This window comes from Cebus imitator, unplaced genomic scaffold (assembly GCF_001604975.1).
Source record: "Cebus imitator isolate Cc_AM_T3 unplaced genomic scaffold, Cebus_imitator-1.0 Scaffold36, whole genome shotgun sequence".
NCBI classification, from domain to species: Eukaryota; Metazoa; Chordata; class Mammalia; order Primates; family Cebidae; genus Cebus; species Cebus imitator.
Window position 1 is genome coordinate 4431706 of NW_016107351.1, and position 18790 is coordinate 4450495.

General features: G+C 52.3%; 1 protein-coding gene and 1 pseudogene across 6 annotated transcripts in view; both read left to right on the forward strand.

Moving 5' to 3' along the window:
• The window catches only part of USP36 (ubiquitin specific peptidase 36), a 55160-nt gene extending 42412 nt beyond the window's left edge, over window positions 1-12748 (forward strand). For 3 of the 6 annotated variants that reach the window (XM_037737212.1, XM_037737214.1, XM_037737215.1), the window contains exons 16-19: window positions 637-851; window positions 3438-3539; window positions 4517-4632; window positions 5288-5419. In XM_037737212.1, the coding sequence (XP_037593140.1) occupies window positions 637-851; window positions 3438-3539; window positions 4517-4632; window positions 5288-5419 (565 nt within the window). Of the gene's footprint in view, window positions 1-636; window positions 852-3437; window positions 3540-4516; window positions 4633-5287; window positions 5439-5980; window positions 8196-12707 lie in introns of those variants that run through there. The other 3 variants (XM_017524988.2, XM_017524989.1, XM_037737216.1) reach the window with 3 other exon arrangements.
• Window positions 1571-3430, forward strand: LOC108301555 (annotated as a pseudogene).
• Window positions 12749-18790: the final 6042 nt, after the last annotated feature.

Here is an 18790-nt window from a genome sequence, read left to right on the forward strand (position 1 = left end):
GCGACCTCCATGCTGCAGGCGGGTGTCTGTGAGCTCCCTGGGTCACAGCTGGGTGACGACCTCCATGCTGCAGGCGGGTGTCTGAGCTCCCTGGGTCACAGCTGGGTGACGACCTCCATGTTGCAGGCGGGTGTCTGTGAGCTCCCCGCGTCACAGCTGGGTGGCGATCTCCATGCTGCAGGCAGGTGTTTGTGAGCTCCCTGGGTCACAGCTGGGGTGGTGACCTCCATGCTGCAGTTGGGTGCATGTGAGCTCCCTGGGTCACAGCTGGGTGGCGACCTCCATGCTGCAGGCGGGTGTCTGAGCTCCCTGGGTCACAGCTGGGTGACGACCTCCATGCTGCAGGCGGGTGTCTGTGAGCTCCCTGGGTCACAGCTGGGTGACGACCTCCATGTTGCAGGCGGGTGTCTGTGAGCTCCCTGGGTCACAGCTGGGGTGGCGACCTCCATGCTGCCGGCGGGTGTCTGTGAGCTCCCCGGGTCACAGCTGGGTGGCGATCTCCATGCTGCAGGCAGGTGTTTGTGAGCTCCCTGGGTCACAGCTGGGGTGATGACCTCCATCCTAAAGATGGGTGAGTGTGAGCTCCTGTTCCCCTTCCAACTTGCTCAGAGCTGACTGTTGCCTCTCACTTCCCAGAAGCTGCTCTCCCATGGGTGATGGTGATCCAGAGGCCAGGGAAGAGTCTCCAAGGAAAAAGAAAAAGAGAAAAAGAAAGCAGGAGCCACAGCGGGCAGTAGAAAAGGATGGGCATCTCGAAGGCCCGAGGAGTGCCAAGCCCCGAGACGCTGCTGTCCCTGAGTCCAGCAGCCACGCGCCATCTGTGAATGGCTGGTGTCCTGGGGACTGCATGGGTATGCATTTGGGCGAGGGGGGTGTTGGTGAACTCACAGGCTGAGAGCAGCACCTACTGTGTCTGAGCTTGGGGGAGGGTCTGGGAGAAGATGTGGAGGACCCTGGGACCCTGCCAACCTTCAGCCCCTGCCCCCGAGTCTGTTCCCTTGGGTGATGGGGGTCAAAACTTCCTTACATGTCAAAGCATTTGACTGAAATGACCCCATGGGAGAGGTTACAGTGCACATGAGCTTTAGAACATTCTGTGACTGCCGCGGGTCTTCCGATTCAAAGCTGTTATGTCTACAGCTTCCCATGGAATGACTCCCTGAACTCCCAGCCGGAGTTTTTTTCTGTGACTCTTGAACTTAGAAGGGTTGGGTTCAAAAGTTAATTTTCCTCTACCTCTATGTAGCTGGGCCTTTCAGAACATAGCATGGTGCTCTTGGTGTTGGGGACCTGCGTGCTGTGGCTGTGCTTGGGCACCACCCCCAGCTGGAGGGTCTTTTGTTTTCTCTCGGACTTGCTGGGGCATGCCTTGGCAGGCACCCACCCAGAACACATTTGTTAAATGAAGGGTAGAGAACGTCCCGGCTGCTTGGCATAGGGGAACGAGCGTGAGCGAGGCCTCCTCTGCTGTCTGGAAGATCCGATTACGGCAGTGCATCTGGGGGCCGAGAGAACCCTGGAGACTGATTCGTATTAATCCAACTCTTAAGAAAGGAATTTATCGATAAAAATGAAATGGTATGGAATAGATTGCGGAACGCGGGCTCGAGCCGGCGCCGACTGTGGTACTGGCCAGCATGCTGTCAGAAGCGTTGCACCGAGGGGACGGGTGGGGGGTAAGGAAGGGGCAGGCCTTCAAGTGACAGCGATGCGAGATGGCAGCCACCATAGGCTCAGACAGTTTATGAAAACCGAATATACAGCCTTAAAATAGAATGTAGACCTAAATACCCAGAAGCACCCCCCCTTTGTAAGATTTGTAACAAAAGTTAATGGAGTTAATAGTTCTAATGGGGTGGTGGACCCAAGAGCCATATCAGTGCTAGCAAAATGGCAGAATTCATATAGCATCAAAGTTGTCCGACAAGAGCTTCGGTGCCTAATGATGTCTAAAGAAAATACGAAATTCCCTCAGCCGCCTGAAGGTCAGTGGTACAGCAGCTAATCAAAAAGAAACACCACAGGCCCTTCCCTTCCCCCCCATTCGATTTAAGCAGTCGTTTTCCACAGTAGTAAATTTTCTAGATACATCTTGTAGACCTCAAAGTACTGGAAAGGAAGCTCCCATTCAAAGGAAATTTATGTTAAGATACTGTAAATGATACTAATTTTTTGTCCTTTTGAAATATATCAGTTGTGCTATAAAAGAAAAGAACGTGTTGCACCAACATTGCGCCTGAGCTATGCTCTGTGCTGCCCTCGCAGCCAAGCGGAGTTGGTGTGTTAGTGCAGGAATTCAAGGGACATCACTGGAGCCCTTGCCGTATGCCCAGGTCCATGCCAGGTGCATGCCAGGTGCTGGCTGTATGTCCTGAGCAGTGCTCCCTGGACACTCGGGACTCCCTGCCAGAGCCAGAACCACACAGTGATGGTTCATGGTCAGCAGGCAGGTACTGGGGGCTGCACGGGCTCTGGGGGAGAGTGCCTGGCCCCATCCACCCTCTGTCCTGTGCACCAAGGAGAGTGCTCAATGGGTAGGGTACCAGCCCCAAGGGCAGGAGGTGCAGCACGTTGGCAGCAGGCAGGCTGCTCTGTATGCCTGGGTCCCTGAACTGCGGAGAAGAGGGAGCCATGGATGCTGTTGTGCCAGGGCAGAGGTCATTGAGAACTGGAGGCAGGGAGAAGCGAGGGCATTAGCTTCCTGCGAACAGGCAGAGCTGTTGCAACAACCCCTTCACACAGTGCCCTGGAGGTCATTTGTGTGAAGGAAGGTGAGTTTATTCCAGGGGCTTTGTGGCTGGCTGGGCAGAGGACTAGTTCAGAAACGGTCTCTACAACCCATTGAGGGTGATGAGTGCTGTCCTGGTCCCGACGTGCTGGGTGGACCTGCACAGCATTGCTGACAGGGACCAGGTTCCCCCTGGACAGGGCTCCGGTCGGGGTCCCCATGGCAGCAGCCAAGCTTGGCCTTTCCCTTCACCTTTGTGGCCGTTCAGGTGTCAGGCTGGTCCTGGGGCACAGGGCCTCTCCCTTAGGTGAGGTGGATTCCGATTAGATCTGGTTCTCTTCCCTTCCTCTGACAGACTGAGAACTTACACTGCTGGTTAAGGGGGTTTTGGAGGTTTTTTTGCTTCTTAGCTTTTGTTATTTTGCATGTTTTCTTTTTCATGAATTGACATGGACAACAGCCTTGTCTGTTTCGTCAGAACTTTAGTAAATACGCATTTAGGCTGGGCGCGGTGGCTCATGCCTATAATCCCAGCACTTTGGGAGGCCAGTGCAGGAGAATCGCTTGAGTCCTCAGGAGTTTGAAACCAGCCTGGGCAACATAGTGAGACCCTGTCTTAGAAGAAGGAAAAAAAATACATATATGTGATTGTTTCCCTGGTGGGTTATTTTCAACGTTGATAAATGTTTCTTGGCTGCTCTGATTGCAGGGCTGGGCCCAGCCCCTCCTGTGTCTTGGAATGGAGAGCGAGAGTCTGATGTGGTGCAGGAACTGCTAAAATACTCATCTGATAAAGCTTACGGGAGAAAAGGTACTGGTTTTGAGACAGGACTTGTTTGCCTTTGATTGGTTTATTCTGGAGGAGGGAAGGTGTGGAATGGACCCTAGTGTACTGTGGGTGTGGAGGGCGGGCATCGCTTGAGAGTGGGAAGAAGAACCTCAGTGCTTGCTGGAATCTTCTTTAAACCCTCGGCTGTGGCACGAAGGTGGCTTCCATCCGTGGCAGGATGCAGAACAGCTGCTTCTAAGGGTTGGGCAGGGCGAGGAGCCCAACACATGCTGGGTCTTCGGTAGGACACGGGCAGAGTGACAAAGCTCTTCCAACGTAGGCAATGTCACTTCTTTTTTTTTTTTTTTTTTTTTTTTTTTTTTTTTTTTTTTTTTTTTTTTTTTTTTTTTTTTTTTTTTTTTTTTTTTTTTTTTTTTTGAGACAGAGTTTCGCTCTTGTTACCCAGGCTGGAGTGCAATGGCACGATCTCGGCTCACCGCAACCTCCGCCTCCTGGGTTCAGGCAATTCTCCTGCCTCAGCCTCCTGAGTAGCTGGGATTACAGGCACGCACCACCATGCCCAGCTAATTTTTGTATTTTTAGTAGAGGCGGGGTTTCACCATGTTGACCAGGATGGTCTCGATCTGTTGACCTTGTGATCCACCCGCCTCGGCCTCCCAAAGTGCTGGGATTACAGGCTTGAGCCACCGCACCCGGCGCAATGTCACTTCTTACTTGGAGCAGGATTTTATTCAGACTTCGAGACAGAACATGAAATCTGTTCCTCAGACGAGGTTGTAGGTTTAGAGAGAACTGAACCGTGTGGCCGTGGGTTAGGGTTTAGCTCAGAGGGTGTCCGGCTGTCCTCCTCTTGGCCTTCTGTTCGCCACAAGATGGCGATCAAAATCGTTGACTGATTGTGAGTATAGCCTAGTCTTGTTGGCAAATGACACTCTTGAAGTGAAGCCACAGGGTACCTACCAACCCCAGTCTCGCTGACACCTGTGTCTGCCTGGTAGTTCTGACCTGGGATGGCAAGGTGTCGGCGGTCAGCCAGGATGCTATTGAAGAGAGCAGACTGGCCCGGACCCAGACTGTGGTTGACGACTGGGACGAAGAGTTTGACCGAGGGAAGGTATGATGCTTGGTGGTGCCCTGTCCACGGCCACCCGCCCAGACAGGCCTGAGGGAGCAGGGTGGCGTGGCTCAGCACAGGCCTGAGGGAGCAGGGTGGCGTGGCTCTGCTCAGGGCTGGGGTGGGGAACTGCCACCCACAGGCCTGAAGAAGCAGGGTGGCATGGCTCAGCACAGGCCTGAGGGAGCAGGGTGGTGTGGGTCAGCTCAGGGCCGGGGTGGGGAACTGCCACCCACAGGCCTGAGGGAGCAGGGTGGCGTGGCTCAGCACAGGGCCAGCGTGGGGAACTGCCACCCACAGGCCTGAAGGAGCAAGGTGGCGTGGCTCAGCTCAGGGCCAGGGTGGGGAACTGCACGTGGCCAGGGCAGCTGAAGGTGGCCACAGCGGCGTGAAGCAGCTGAGCATACGAGCCAGGCTGCCCAGGCCTGTGTGGGCGGGTGGCCGTGGACAGGGCATGCATCCTCACAGCTTCTGCCACTTTGTCAGTAGAGGGGGGCAGCAGGGTGCCCTGCGAAGGGGTCGTTGTGAAGAGTGGGTCTCCAGAGAGCTCTCGAGAGCCCTGCCTGTTCACGGGAAGCCGGCGACCTGCACGGAGCCCCATGAGCCAGGAAAGAACCCTTTATGGGAACTGTGATACCTGTGATTCTTGGTCTAGGAAAAGAAAATTAAAAAATATAAGAGAGAGAAGAGGAGAAACTTCAACGCCTTCCAGAAACTTCAGACTCGACGGAACTTTTGGTCCGTGACTCACCCAGCGAAGGCTGCCAGTCTCAGCTACCGCCGCTGACAGCACCGTTGTGGAAGAGGTCGGTTCCAAGGGGGTGGGCGTGAGGGTGGGGGGGATGTAGGGGGTGTTGTGTGTGTGTGGGGGGGGCGTGTCATGTGTGTGTGTGATGTGTGTGGGCTGTGTATCTGGCATGTGTATGTTAGGTGGTGTGTATCTGATGTGGGCGCGTCTGTGGTGTGTGTCCTGGTCACTTGGAGAAAAGTGTGTGTGGGATGTGTGTGTATAAGGGGGTGCCTGTAGTGTGTGTACACCTGGCGTGCATGTGCATTTGTGGCGTGTGTCCTGGTCACTTGCAGAAGGGTGTGTGGGTTGTGTGTGCAGTATGTGTGAGATGGGTGTGTGTATATCTGGCGTGTGTCCCCATCACTTGCAGAAGGGTGTGTGGAATGTTGGGTGTGTATATCTGGCATGTCCTGGCCACTTCAAGAAGGGTATGTGGGGTTTGCCGGCTGCCTCGAGGTGCTGTGCCTTGGGTTCCTGGGTTGGACTCACACCGAGGGTAGCCATGGGAAGATGGAGTCCTGTTTCTCACTGTCAGGGCTGCCGTGCTTTGTTCTGCAGCCTCCTGGAGACAAGGCGTCCCTTCCTGGGAGCTGTCCGTGTGGGCCTGAGGGAGCCTTCTGTGTGAGCTCTGCTGCTGTGGTAGGAGCTCTCCCCGTATCAGTGTCCACAGACGACCCGATGTAGAGCCTTTGAGGCTTCTCTAGATTGGGACCTCTTTGGTGACATTCCTAACCAGTCCTGCAAGAGAAGCTCCAGTGTGTGTGTGGAGCAGAGGTGGCCGCACGCCTGCTGGACATCTGCGCGGGGCTGCGTGATCTCATGTTCATGGACAGTGTCTGTGCTGGCAGAGGCTCCTGCCCCTGGTTGGGGCTATCGAGAGAGTGGGGGATGGTGGCCACTCGTCCCCCAGGTGGCCTCCCAGTGCGTGGCTGGTTGCTCTTGGAGATCCGTCCCTTGCTCCTTGGGGCTGGCACTACCATTGTGTCTGAGCCCGCCCTCCCTGCTTCCTTGGTGGGGCCCCTTTGTCTGTTGGCCTTACCTGTCCTCAGAAAGGAAGAGCCCTGAGGCCGACCCCAGCCAGCCACCTCTCTCTTTTATGGAACTCAAGAGGGTGACCCTGCTGTGCAGCCCGTCCTTGTGAGTGACTCTCAACTGTCCTGGAGAGCAGAGGCTGTTTGGGGTCAGGGGAGCCTTTGATATCACCTGCGAATACATCTGCTTTCAAGGCTGCTGTCGATTCTGAGACGGCTGTGCTGTAGCTTCCCTCGCAGCTGCGGTAACCCGCAGGTCTTCACTGAGGTGGTGGCCTTGGGGTAGAATTCACCATTTATTTTACTACTTAATACAAAACATTTATTTTTGACCAGGCCTGTGGCTTCCATTAGCAATATATTTCCTTTCCCAAATATGCAAATAGCGGCTTTGTTGGCTCAATTTTGTGAGTGCTTTGGAATTTAAATGATTGTATAACTCGAGAAGATTACTTTTCTATCTTGCTCAAGCTGTGCCTGCCAACTTGTAATTAAATAAATATGGGAAATCCTCAGAGAAGGGGATGTTTTCAAGAAAAAGACAAATGCCCTCATAGGAGTGAGAAGCGTGAGGGTGACAGTGAGCACCTTCCTTGTCGGGGCTCTCCCGGCGTCTCCTCCCGGCGTCATCGCAGCTGGAGATGGACTTGGTGTTGGACTCAGCTCCTTCGGTGTGGCTGCGAGGGACCGGAGGCGTCCTGTCATCTGGGGGGCTGCCTCGCTGTCTGCGTCTCCTGTTCTTGGGGCAGCTTTGCTTCCTGCCTCCGTGCCTGAGGCCTGGGTGTTACTGGTTGTAGAAAGAATTGCCTTTTTAATAAGGGAAGATACATTTATTTTTTCCACGTGGGTGGGTGGCTCTTTTTGGATTTTCTTCCGTTTTTTACGTTTCTGTTTTTACAAAGGTGGGAGAGAATCATGCTCCCGTGGCTGCCTCTGTCCCAGCAGCAGCGAGTGGAGGCCTGGCCTGACCGGGTCAGGGTGTCCTCTGCGCTCTCCTGCGGACCAGTCTCTGAATGTTCAAAGATGAGGGCCTGGCGTCCACGCTGTGGCTTTGTAACTTACCTGGGAGAGAAAGCACATGCCTTCACGGGCAGGGTATGTTCCTCTTCCTCTTGGGTGTTGACTTGCATTCCTGCGTGAACTGTTTCCTCTGCCATGTTTTCTGTGTGATGTTCTGTAGTTGAAAATTAATTGTCTGCTAGCACAGAGTCCATCTCCTTCCTTTCTCTCCCTTCTCTCCTCCAAATCGGTCTCTTCCCTTCTCCACTAGAAACTGTAAAACCTTTTCCTGAGGAACATACGTTGGTTAACTCTTGGGCAGTGGTGAGCACGAGGTGACTTCTGCAGCCTTTATCCCTGTTGGGTGGAGTCCCGTCCCTTCCCTCCACAGGAGCCATCAGCCAGACGGGGGGAAAGATGAGGCCCAGAAAACGAGCTCAGACCCTAGGTGATGTGCACGTGTGGAGGTAGACATCAGTAAGTCACGCCTTTGTCATAGCGGTCAACTTCATTGACCTCGGATCTGGGTCTATTGAGTTTTGTGCTTGGAAGTGGAGCTGGAGCGAGTGGGGCCTGTGCGCAGCGCTGCCTCTCCCGGGTCCTCTCTCTCACCTGCCCCGTGTCCTGGTTGCATGGCCGCACCTGTCTGTGTCCTCCTCTGCACCACCTCTCCAGGGGCCTGGGGATCCCCACATGTTGCCAAGATCTTGGTGCAATAAAATCCTGTGTTTTTGTGAGTCCTGTGTCTGTTTTTTCACTTGATTTTTAAAAAGGTACATCCCAACCAGGGTCTCGCTGATTTCACCTGTTGTGGAAGTTGAAGTTGGGCTGGGAGGGGCAGGTAGGTCCCTGCAGGGAGCCCAGTGACCAGGAGGTTACATTTGGTGGGAGCAGCCCTAGTGGATGGGGTGACCAGGAGACGAACCCTGGGGCACAGGCGGGTGGCAGCGCAGGGGGTCTTGTCACGAATGCCGCCCTCCGGAGCTCTGTGACTTGACATGTATGGCTCATTACCTCCTCCTTGAGCAACCTGGAAGCTTTTTCCACCCCAGGGTGTCCACCAGAGGATGTCATGTCTTCGCTTCTCCCTAGGGGTTTGGCTGGACACCCCAAAATGAGGATAGCCAAGTAACAAGAAGGGAGGTGAGGCAGTTCCTGGATCCAAACCAAAGGGGTGGCAGAGGGTGGGGCACACTGTGGACCCAGAGGTCTTGTCTGAAGGCATTTGTATCGTAGCCTGGGCAGCGGTTGAGGGGTTCTGAGACTTGGAGAGGTGGTGACCTGACACCAGTGCCGGGCACAGTGGCGACACAGGTGAGACTGGCTTTTCCATTCCTTTTTGTTTTGTTTTGAGACACAGTCTCACTCTATCACCCAGGGTGGAGTGCAGTGGCACAATCTCGGGTCACTGCAACCTCCACCTCCCAGGTTCAAGCTATTCTCCTGCCTCAGCCTCCCGAGTAGCTGGCATTACAGGTGCACACCACCATGCCCAACCAATTTTTGTATTTCTAGTGGAGATGGTTTCACCATTTTGGCCAGGCTGGTCTCAATCTCCGGGCACAGCGGTCCGCCCGCCTTGGCCAGTTTTTCCATTCTTAACTGCTGTTTCTCACACACCAGGGCTGCTTCTGGGTGTGTAAAGGTGAACACACTGATGTGGTCTCGCAGGCGGCGGGCAGATCCAAGGGCAGGCTGATGGCTCCAGGGCAGGGCGGGTGCTGTTAGGGAGATACAGGGAGGCCACCAGGAGCCTGTGACGAGTTCTGCCTGAAGCACCATGCGGTGAGGTGACATTCAGAAAGGGGCTTGGATGTGGAGCTGGCCAGCAGGACTCGGCTGGTAACTAAGGGGCAAAAGCGCAGGGCAGATGTTGGTTGACGAGAAGGGTCTGCCATTTGTCTGATGTGCTTTCTAGACTCCTGAGGCTGAAAGTGGATTCCAGCCTGCCTGAGGGCCTGACAGGCGGTGGGTGGAGCTCAGGGGACAGCAGGTGAAGATGACCAGACCATCAGGCTGGCCAAGAAGTGGCCGAGCCGGGCGCGGTGGCTCAAGCCTATAATCCCAGCACTTTGGGAGGCCGAGGTGGGTGGATCACAAGGTCAGGAGATCGAGACCATCCTGGTCAACATGGTGAAACCCCGTCTCTACTAAAAATACAAAAAATTAGCTGGGCATGGTGGTGCGTGCCTGTAATCCCAGCTACTCAGGAGGCTGAGGCGGGAGAATTGCCTGAACCCAGGAGGCGGAGGTTGCGATGAGCCGAGATCGCGCCATTGCACTCCAGCCTGGGTAACATGAGTGAAACTCCGTCTCAAAAAAAAAAAAAAAAAAAAAGTGGCCGAGGCTGGAGCTAAGAGATTGGCAGTAGCAGCAGAGGCTGGAAGGGGGGTCACTTGGATATTTAGGAGAAGAGGTGAGGTGACAGATACACGGTGGAAGGTTCTGGGTGGAGTTTAGGATGATTTCTGCTGGGGTGGTCATTTGAGTTCAGAGGCCAAGTAGAGAAGCAGGTGGCCCACTGATGGTTTCAGGAAGGCCTTTAGGTGGCGAGAGATTCAGTCTGTCATAGTTGACCTGTTGGCATGTTACCAGAACAGGGAACCCAGGAAGACTCCTAGGCATGGGAAGTAGGCAGTGGGTGAGCTCCAAGTCCTCCAGTCAGGAAAAAGCCCAGGTGTCTGGACACTGGGAAATAGGTGGGCATCCATTTGTCCCTAACACACTGATAGGGCTCATTGTAACTATGACACCGACCTTCGGGCCAGTTTAATACTGGATGCTGTGAGAATCCCTGCCTCGAGTCTTCATAGCTTGGACAACCTTAGTGCAGGTGAGGATGTGGGTAAAGCGGGGGCAGTGGTGGAGGAGGACCGTGTGCAGACGGGTCACGTGACATGCAGAGGTGCAGCTTTCTGTGCCTTCTCACCTGAGCCAACTCCCCAGAGCTCACGCTTTGCCCAGAGGTGGCCCTGCTGCTGCTTCCTACAGACCCCACCTTGACTCGGCCCCCACTCCTTCCGCATCTGGACTGGGGATGACTCCTTGGAGAGGGCGGTCCGGGTGCCATGGACTGGGCTTTCAGGGCTGTCTGGCTGCCCTGCACTGGGCTCTGCCTGTCTTTTCGGATTTCTGTCCTTGGTCTTCAGGTAACTCCTTCCTCTCTCTCTCATCTTTTTCAGTGATGATTGCAAACTGTTTTGCTCTCCCATTGCGTATGTGCCCACTACCCTTGGCAAGTGACTTCCGATGCTACCTCAAGAATTCCCACCCCCCCAAAAAATTAACACGGGAAAACCAAAGCGTTTAACCAACTCCTCTCCCTCTGTTCCCTTCTCCCTCCTACCTCAGGGTTCTCAGTGCTCATGGGGCAGCAGGAGCACTTGGGGAGAGGCATTTGATACAGACATACGTGGTATCAGAATCCATGGGTGAGACTTGAGCATCGGCATTTAAAACCCGGGGGGGAGGATCATAGCGAGCAGCAGGGTTGAGAGCTGCCGTCCTGATCCCTGGTCTCAAACTTGAGTGAGCGCCAGCGTCGCCAGGGAGTCCTTAAAACACCAGTTGCTGGCTCCTTCTCCCGCATTCTGATTCAGCAGGTCTGGGATGAGGCCTGGGAATGTGCATGTCCAGCAGTTCCCAGGGCAGCTGCTGGGCAGACTCAGTGTTCCGATCTGACGTCTCCCAGAGCGGCTGCGTGGTTGGCGTGGGAGAGCGGGAAAGAAATGTAGTGTGGGGGCTGTTCTTCCATCCTCTGTGGGGACCTCTGCTAGAGATGCCAGACGAAGTGCACCCTCTGTGTATGCTGGCACCCCGCCTGTGCCCTTGAAGCCAACCTCTTCCACCCTGGGGAACTTGCTCCACGAATTACCCCATTTGCCTCCCGTGTCTCGCTCTTCCCTTTTCTCTTGGGAACATGTTCAGGCGTCTCCCATCCTAAAAAGCCCTGGTTTCCTGTGTCCCCTCTTAGCCACCGTCTCCCTCAGTTGACGTTCAGTTTGTTCTGTGTTGATCCTCCAAAGTTCTTAGTCTAGTCATCACTCCTCAGTGACCTAATTCCCACATTTCATAGGCAGTTGCCACCGACTTCTTCCCAGGATTTGACACTTCACCTCCGCACCCCGGAGCTCCTCTTAAGATGTGAGTCTGTTGCATCTGATGCACACTCTGTAGATCAAGCCCAGAATCAACCGATCCAGTCAATACATCCCACTGAAGAGTCAGTCACTCCATCCCACTTAACAGTCGACCGATCCACCCTCTGTCGGGATCTCTACTGTAGACACTGGAAGGGGTGCCCCCTCAGTGGAGGATCCTGGCCTCAGATAGTCCTCTGGCCTCAAAGAATCCTCTCACCTTGGCCTCCCAAAGCATTGTGATTACAGCAGGGCACACTCCCAAAGCCAGGGTGCCCTGCCTCCAGGACAGTCTTTTAAGATGAGAAACATAAATCCAGCCATTCCCTGACAGGTTTCCCACTCCTGTTCAGAGAATATAGTCTCTGTTCAGAGAATATAGTCTATTCTGTGACCCAAATCCCCCCTGCCTCTTCAGCCTTCCACAGCCCCCTGCAGGCCTCTGGGCAGCTGTCCAGGCCATTGTTCTGGGATCTCAGAAGGCACTGCAGGCATTGAAATCGCCCCCTGAGAGGGGCCTGAGATTAAAAATGTGCCTACTCTTAGCAGAACCTGTCCTGGGTCATTGCTTATGCGAGTTGCTTTCTCAAGGGGAAACTGCTGTATATTTTTCCTTCTTTAAAAGGATTAAAGTAGGGTCAGGCCGGAGTCAGGTTTGAATCATGACTTCCTATAGAAAGAAGGCCTGATCAGGAATCAAGACCTGTGTTCTAAGAGGTCTGCCATGAGTTGGCATCGTTAATTTGGTTTTCTCCTCTAAAATGCAAAGCTTACATTCAAATCCTCATGACTCTCAACTGTCACTCTCATGGTACGTGTCTTGCCTGCGTGTTTTCATTGGTTTTCTCCCTGTCTACTTTATTGATAAGAGGAAGCAACAGGACATGGCTGCCAGGTATCCATTATGCGTTGTGTGAGAAACAGCTCACAAGATTGCTGGTCCCTTCAGCAGGATATGAGTACTTAGGTAGCTTCTTACCATCATGAGACCAGATTTTAACACACAGTCTAAGTACATGGCCAATACTTGCTGTGAAATGTGTGCAGGGAGTTCAAGTTCTTTTACATAAACTGATGGTTTTTTCATGGCCATTTTAGAATGAATGTGTTGGCCAGGTGCAGTGGCTCATGCCTGTAATCCCAGCACTTTGGGAGGCCAAGGCAGGTGGATCACCTGAGGTCAGGAGTTTGAGACCAGCCTGACCAATATGGTGAAACCCCGTCGCTACTAAAAATACAAAAATTAGCTGAGCATGGTGGTGGGCACCTGTAATCCCAGCTACTCGGGAGGCTGAGGCAGGAGAATCGCTTGAACCTGGGAGATAGAGATTGCAGTGAGCCGAGACTGTGTCATTACACTCCAGCCTGGGTGACAGAGTGAGACTCCATCTCATATTAAATAAAGAAAAAGAAAAAATGTATTATTCTACCATTTTTGTCTTCTGTGACTACAGTTCTCTTGGCAAGGCTCAGCACTTACCAGCCATCCATTAAATATTTGTTGAATGAGTGAACTGAGGCAGCCACTGAAGGCAGCATGCTTTGTGACTGCATTCGGACCCTGTGCAGGAAACAGCCGGCCCACCCTCCATCAAGCCAGTGGCTCAGAAATCCACGCTGCTCTAATTCAACTTCACATTGCCTTCCACGAGCCCTACCCACACCCGCTTTGTTTTTCTTCATAAGTGAAAACATTTTGGTGAAGTCTGGCAGGAACTGGAGCACCAGCTCCTCTATTTGAAGTGAACGCCCAAACCGTGGCACATGGCCAGCTGTCTTTCGGGTGGCACAGGGACAGTTGGTGACAGCTGGATACAATCACGTTCCATTACAAACAGATTTTAAGTGCCATTTCCACACAGAAGAAATTGCAAGCTTTAGCAAAATAAAATCTGGGGGTTTTCAAAGCAAGACAATGCCCCAATCCAAGCCCGTGTGACAGTTCGCTTCGCAGCCTCTTGCGGGGATTAAGCACCCTTTCTTGCCAGCGCACCACCCTCTCTGCAAGGTCTACACTGCAGAATTTGCAAGTCCAGGAGGCTTGCTCCCTGGTAAAGCTGCAGAGTCCTCTGTCTTGTATTTATTCACTTTTTGAAGACATGTGAATTAAATGCCTGTCTATCCACTGTTCAGCCTGCTCCTCCTGAGTGGGAGGTGTCAGAGGCTGGCTTCTAGAAAAGCTACCTCTCCGTCATCCCTTTCACTTGGTCTCAGGGAGTACAAATCGCTCACACACTGATTGGGCAAGTGAAGGCTGGCATGCCTAGCTGAGGCTGATCTTTTTTTTTTTTTTTTTTTTAAAAGACGGGGTTTCACCGTGTTGGTCAGGCTGGTCTTGAACTCCTGACCTCAGGTGATCCGCCTGCCTTGGCCTCCAAAGTGCTTGGATTAGAGGTGTGAGCCACCGCGCCCGGCCGAGCCTGATCTCTTTCATGAAGCCAGCATTGTCCCCAGACATCTCCATCCTCAGCGTCCCTCCTGTCCCTATGTGTGGCAACAGGCAGCATTCTGGCCTTGGCAAAGGGCAATGATGTCAGGTAGTGGCTGACAGTTCTCCCCTTGGTGGAGGGGAGGCCATAGATGACGTTCTAGTGTCTGGTGTTCTGATGGCCTCAGCAGTACCCATTCCATGGACATGAGTCCCTCCACATCTCGTCCTTGGCCCTTCACGCTTTCTTCTAGCAGATGGGGGAGGGGGGTGGGCTGTCAGTTGTACCTGTAGCACACAGGGGCGGGGTGGGTGTCAGTCCTGCCTTTCTCCTGAGACCCTGCAGCTTGCACCTTCCACTGGGCATCCCCCCCCCCCCACCGGCCGACTCAACCAGATGGGAGAACAAAGGTAATGAAATAGAATTACTTGTTTTAGAAAAAGGAATCAGGGCCAGGTGCGGTGGCTCACGCCTGGAATCCCAGCACTTTGGGAGGTTGAGGCATGCGGATCATGAGGTCAGGAGTTTGAGACTAGCCTGGCTAACATGGGGAAACCCCATCTCTACTAAAAATACAAAAATTAGCTGGGTGTGGTGGCGCATGCCTGTAATCCCAGGTACTTGGGAGGCTGAAGCAGAAGAATCGCTTGAGTGAAGATCATGTCACTGCACTCCAGCCTGAGCAAGAAGAGCAAGACTCTCTCTAAAAAAAAAGAAAAAAGAAAAAGGAACCAGATGCAATGTGGGCATTAGGAAGAACTGGAAGGTAGTGAAGTCCCTTAACATAGCATCTATATGATAAACACCTCTAAAAGTTTACTGTGAACATTCACGTAAAATAGTGAATCTGTGCATATGCAATTTTAAATACAACTTGAAGAGCTTCATTTATTTGCTTCCTGGGGCTGCCATAACAAAGGACCATTCTCTCACAGTGCCAGAGACCAGAGTCTGGGCTCCAGGTGTCCTCAGGGCTGTGGGGGAGAATCCAGCCGCTTTCAGGAACTCCGTGGCTTGTGGCCGCGCCACTCCACTATGCTTCTATCGCCACGCAGCCATTTCTCGTCTGTGTGTCCAAATCTCCCTCTTCTTGTGAGGACACAAGTCCTATTGGATTAGGGCCCACCATAACGATCTCATGTTAACTTGATTACGTCTTCAAAGCCCCCACTTCCGGCTGGGCACAGTGGCTCATGCCTGTAATCCCAGCATTTTGGGAGGCCGAGACCCTCCTGGCTAACATAGTGAAACCCCGTCTCTACTAAAAATACAAAAAATTATCCGGGCGTGGTGGCGCATGCCTGTAGTCCCAGCTACTCGGGAGGCTGAGGCAGGAGAATTGCTTGAACCCGTGAGGTGGAGGTTGCAGTGAGCCAAGATGGCGATATTGCACTCCAGCCTGGGTGACAGAGTGAGACTCCATCTCAAAAAAAAAAAAAAAAAAAAAAAAAAAAACCCACATAAAAAAAAAAAAAAAAAAAAAAAAAAAAGACTCCACTTGCAAATAAGGTCACAATTCACAAGTACTGGGGCTTAGGACTTCAACATATCTTTTGTTGGGACATGACTCAACCCGTAACGGCACGGAAAGGTTCTCTTCTCAGAGGCACTGTGGCTGCCAGTCTCCTCTACTCCACGATGATCAGGCAGTGCTCATCCACGGGAGTGGAAGCCTCTCGAGCTCAGGGCTCTCTGGTTGGCCTTCATTGCCCTGTGTGTTCCCAACACGTGAACAGCGCCTGGGATAGCACAGGCCCCTAACAGAGATTTGTTGAATGACTGAATATACACCTGTAAATGTATAGCATGTGTACATGGGCTTTTATTACAAATGGTGCTGTATTGGGCAGGGGACCGCCAGGTTGCCTAAGGAGGGGTGAACTGGCCCAGGTCGGAAACAGAGCAGGTCAAAACTCCCATGCTGATCAGTAGTAGTGGGATCGTGCCTGTGAATAGCCACTGCACTCCAGCCTGGGCAACATAGCAAGACCCTGTCTCTCATAAAATTTAAAAAAAAAACAGAAAAAACGAAACAGAAGACATATAGCTTGGAAATTGTCTTCTTTGGTAATACAGAAATGTGTTTCAATCTTTTGAAGCCTGTGGGTGCTCCCTTGTTTGAAAGTCTAATTCAGTTAAACCTGTTTGCTATTGATGAACCTCAAGGTGGTTCCTGAAGATGTTTTAAAACCATGGTATAGGGCCAGGCATGGTGACTCATGCCTGGATTCCCAGAACTTTGGGAGGCCTAGGCAGGCGGATCACCTGAGGTCAGGAGTTCAAGATCAGCCTGGGCAACACGGTGAAACCCCGTCTTTACGAAAAATACAAAAATTAGCCAGGCATGGTGGTGCGTGGCCCTAATCCCAGCTACTCGGGAGGCAGAGGCACGAGAATCGCTTGAACCCGGGAGGCAGAGGTTGCAGTGAGCCGAGATTGTGCACCATTGCACTCCAGCCTGGGCGACAGCGAGATTCTGTCTCAATTACAAAATAAAATAAAATACATAAAAAAATAAAACCATGGCATAAGCATCGGAAAAATACATTTTGGGTTACCTCTGCTTAAAACCTTTCTAATTCTTTTTGAGATTTTTAGGCAAGGCAGAGAAGCTGAAGGGGGAGTGTCTCAGGGAAAACTCAAACTATGGTCTGCTGTCACCTCCCAACAATCATCACAGAAGACTGCTCTGCCCAGAGGTGCGGGGGTTTATTCCCACACACCAAGCAGCAGACACCACCTGGGTGTCCTCCAATCCAGTCCGCTTCTGACACTATCTATCTGGAGTGAGGTCAGATCCCGCAAGTCGAGGGCTCAGTCCCCAAGACTGCACTTGCAACATTAGTGACAAGTCTGGGCCTCTGGAAGTTCCGACCGACTAGCTTAAACTTGGGGTTTCTATGACCCCTCTCTTTGGGTTTGATTAATTTGCTGGAGCCACTCACAGAACTTAGGGAAACACTTACCTTTAGTGGTTTACTATAAAGGATGTTGCAAAGGACACAGATGAAGAGATGGGCAGATGAAGAGATGGGCAAGGGGCAGAGAGCTTCCAAGCCCTCTGTAGGCACAAGCCTCCAGGGATCTCCACATGTTCAGCTATCCTGGCCCAGTCAGTTTGGGTTTTCATGGAAGCTTCCTTCTCCCAGGGCACAGGGCAGGACCCTCTCTGGGGAGGGTATTAACACCCACAATCAGAAAGGTGGGCAAGATTAGAGTCCTGCCTTGTGGCAGACAGGAGAGCAAGAGAAGGCCAGAGAGATTCTGTTTCCTGAGGCCTAACCCACCTTTATAACAAAAGACTGCAACAAGAGCTATGGGAGCTATGTGCCAGGAACTGGAAAATACCAGGGAGTGGCCAGGGGTAGTGACTCACGCCTGTAATGCCAGCACTTTGGGAGACCAAGGTGAGTGGATCGTTTGAGCCCAGGATTTCTTGACCAGCCTGGACAACATGGCAAGACCCTGTCTCTACAAAAAAATAACAATAAAATACTAGCTGGTGTGGTGGTATGCAACTAGTCCCAGCTACCGAGGAGGCTGAGGTGGGAAGATCGCTTGAGCCTGGGAGGTGGAGGCTAGTGTGAGCCATGAGCCTGGGCAACAGAGCGAGACCCTGTCTCAAAAACAAAAAACAAAACCAAAGGGCTGGGCGTGGTGGCTCATGTCTGTAATCCCAGCACTTTGGGAGGCTGAGGCGGGTGGATCACAAGGTCAGGTGATAGAGACCATCCTGGGTAACCCGGTGAAACCCCATCTCTACTAAAAATACAAAAAAAATTAGGCGTGGTGGCACATGCCTGTAGTCCCAGCTACTTGGGAAGCTGAGGCAGAAGAATCGCTTGAACCCGGGAGGCAGAGGTTGTGGGTGATCTGAGATGGCATCACTGGATTGAGCAACAGAGCCAGACTCCGTTTCAAAAACAAAAACCACAGGGAGGTACCAACTTAAAAAAAAAGTCAGGTGGATCAACCACTAAGGACTTACAAACCACTGTGAAGCTTATAGGGAGCCCAAGCCCATTTTAAAGGTTCTCTGAGAATCAGTGGGTGTGGGGTAAGAGGTTTGGGTTAGAGTCCACAGCTGGAGTGGAGTCACATGGCTCCTGTCTCCCTGCCACCTGCTCTTTCTCATTATGCTCCCGGGGCTGGGGACGCAAATACAAGATACTTGATTTGACTCCTGCTTGCAAAGATGCTTCACTTTGATGTCTGTTAGCCTCAGCTTCTAAATGTCAAGCAAAGATAACAACTAAAGGACCTCTCTGACCCGGCAAGGTAGTTTACACCTGTAATCTCAGTGCTTTGGGAGGCCGAGGCACGTGCATCTGGTCAGGAGTTTGAGTTTCACCAGCCTGGCCATCACAGTGAAACCTTGTCTTTATTAAATTATCTGGGTGTGGTGGCACATGGTGGTAATTCCAGCTACGCAGAGGCTGCAGTGAGCCGAGATACACAACTGCACTCCAGCCTGGATGACACAGTGAAACACTGTCTCAAAAAATAAAACAAAAATTCTGATCATGAATGTAATTAATGGAGCAGCTTATGTGTTTCTTTGACAGTGAGCCACGGTCAGAAGCACACAGGACAGCCCTACTCCGTGGACACATGCATGCATTCATCTGCAACCACAACCAACATTGTCTCTGTATTATGTGTGACAGACTACAATTTTTTAAAGATTCTATTTTGATCTAATAAGTATTTGCTTCATAACCATTAAGAGTCATGATCTGCTGTTTGAAAAACACTTTTTTTTTTTTTTTT